General features: G+C 33.9%; 1 protein-coding gene across 1 annotated transcript; it reads left to right on the forward strand.

The window, feature by feature from the left end:
* The first annotated feature begins 315 nt into the window (after nucleotides 1-315).
* Nucleotides 316-1,329, forward strand: LOC145556334 (glutaredoxin-C6-like). The gene has a single exon (XM_081617987.1). The coding sequence runs from the start codon at nucleotides 425-427 to the stop codon at nucleotides 827-829; it is 405 nt and encodes a 134-aa protein (XP_081474113.1). The 5' UTR covers nucleotides 316-424; the 3' UTR covers nucleotides 830-1,329.
* Nucleotides 1,330-1,603: the final 274 nt, after the last annotated feature.

A 1,603-nucleotide genomic window follows, 5' to 3' on the forward strand; every position in this document is an offset into this window, starting at 1 on the left:
AGTCAAATAGTATTTCAACCTACTATTTCAAGTCAAGAACTCAATACTAATCGTATGTATAAACTCAAACTCAGTTACTCCGTACACTAAGTTTAAACCAAGTCGAACTCAAGTAACTCGCGAGATGTCTCGAATATCCAATCTCAAGTAAATAAAGAAGTAAAGATACTACCCCATATTGCAAAAACAATAAAAAGCAAACCCTTTAATTGCTTAATGATGTAAGCAAACAAAACACACCTTCTCATCAACCTCCCTTAAAATAAAAAAAATTATTTATATATAAAACCCTCTTCTCCTTCCAATTTACATCCTCTCCCTCTCTCCCCCATTTCTTCATTCACTCAACTCGTTGACATCAACTCTTTCTCTCTCTAACTTAAATTTCTCTTTCTTCCCAAAAAAAAAAAAAAAATTAAAAAAAATGCAAGGAGTTCAACACCAAGTAAGGCTAGAACTAACAACAGCAGGTAACACGTCACCACTAGCAATCGACGTCTCAGAATCAGCGGAAGTAAGGATCCAACGGCTAATAACAGAGAATCCAGTAGTCATTTTCAGCCGTCCATCTTGCTGCATGTGCCACGTCATGAAGAATCTCCTCCACACGATTGGGGTTCATCCAACGGTGATTGAGTTAGATGAGGTTGAGATCGCCGCCATACCACCCAGCTCCGGCGAAGATTCCGGCGAAGCTCCGGCGTTGTTTATTGGTGGGACACGTGTCGGTGGATTAGAAAGCCTCGTGGCACTCCACCTCAGCAATAAGCTTGTTCCTTTGCTTGTTGATGCTGGTGCTCTTAGTCTTTCTGTCCCTCTTTGGGTATGATCATAAATTTCACAAAAAATTAAAAAATTAAAAAAAAATTATTTTGGTACTATTTTTTAGTAAGTCCAATAATAATAATGATAATAAATGATGAAAATTATTATTGTTATTATTATTATTATTATTATTTTAAGGATTTTCTTAATTAATCCCCAACCCCCACCCTTCTTCTAAAATGCAAAAATTTATGAGTTATATAGAGTAATTACTTGATTAATGATGATAATAATACTTTAATATTAAGTTGTAATAATATTTGTAATTTTAAGGAGGAAAAGAGGGGAAAAATAGGGAAAAAAAGGAAAAAAAAAGAGTGTATTATACAAGTATGAAAATTATGATGTTGTTTATTTAACTGTATGTATAGTTATTAAGTGGAATGACAAGTCAGAAGTGTGCATGATTAGATTACGTGTTTGGTTATAAATTGTATTGGTATCTTTTCATTTTTAGTTCTCTAGTAATGCATGAGATTATTGATTCCTTTTATTGTGGATCTACTTCTATTGTTCACACTTATAGATGGAGTATTGCGTTTTCGAAATATTATCATTTTGCCCTGAACCCGCCTTTTTGTACTTGATTATGGAGTATTGTATTTGCGAAATATTATCATTTTGCCCGGACCTGCCTTTTGTGCTTGATCATGGAGTATTGTATTTGCGAAATATTATCATTTTGCCCCGGGCCTGATATAAATTTTTGGTCATTATAGTTATAAGGTCGTTATAAATGTAAATTTGATCTCAGGTCTTGGGTGCCTATCCTATTTCA

The sequence above is a fragment of the Chenopodium album genome, chromosome 8 (assembly GCF_948465745.1).
Source record: "Chenopodium album chromosome 8, dcCheAlbu1.1, whole genome shotgun sequence".
Lineage (NCBI taxonomy): Eukaryota > Viridiplantae > Streptophyta > Magnoliopsida > Caryophyllales > Amaranthaceae > Chenopodium > Chenopodium album.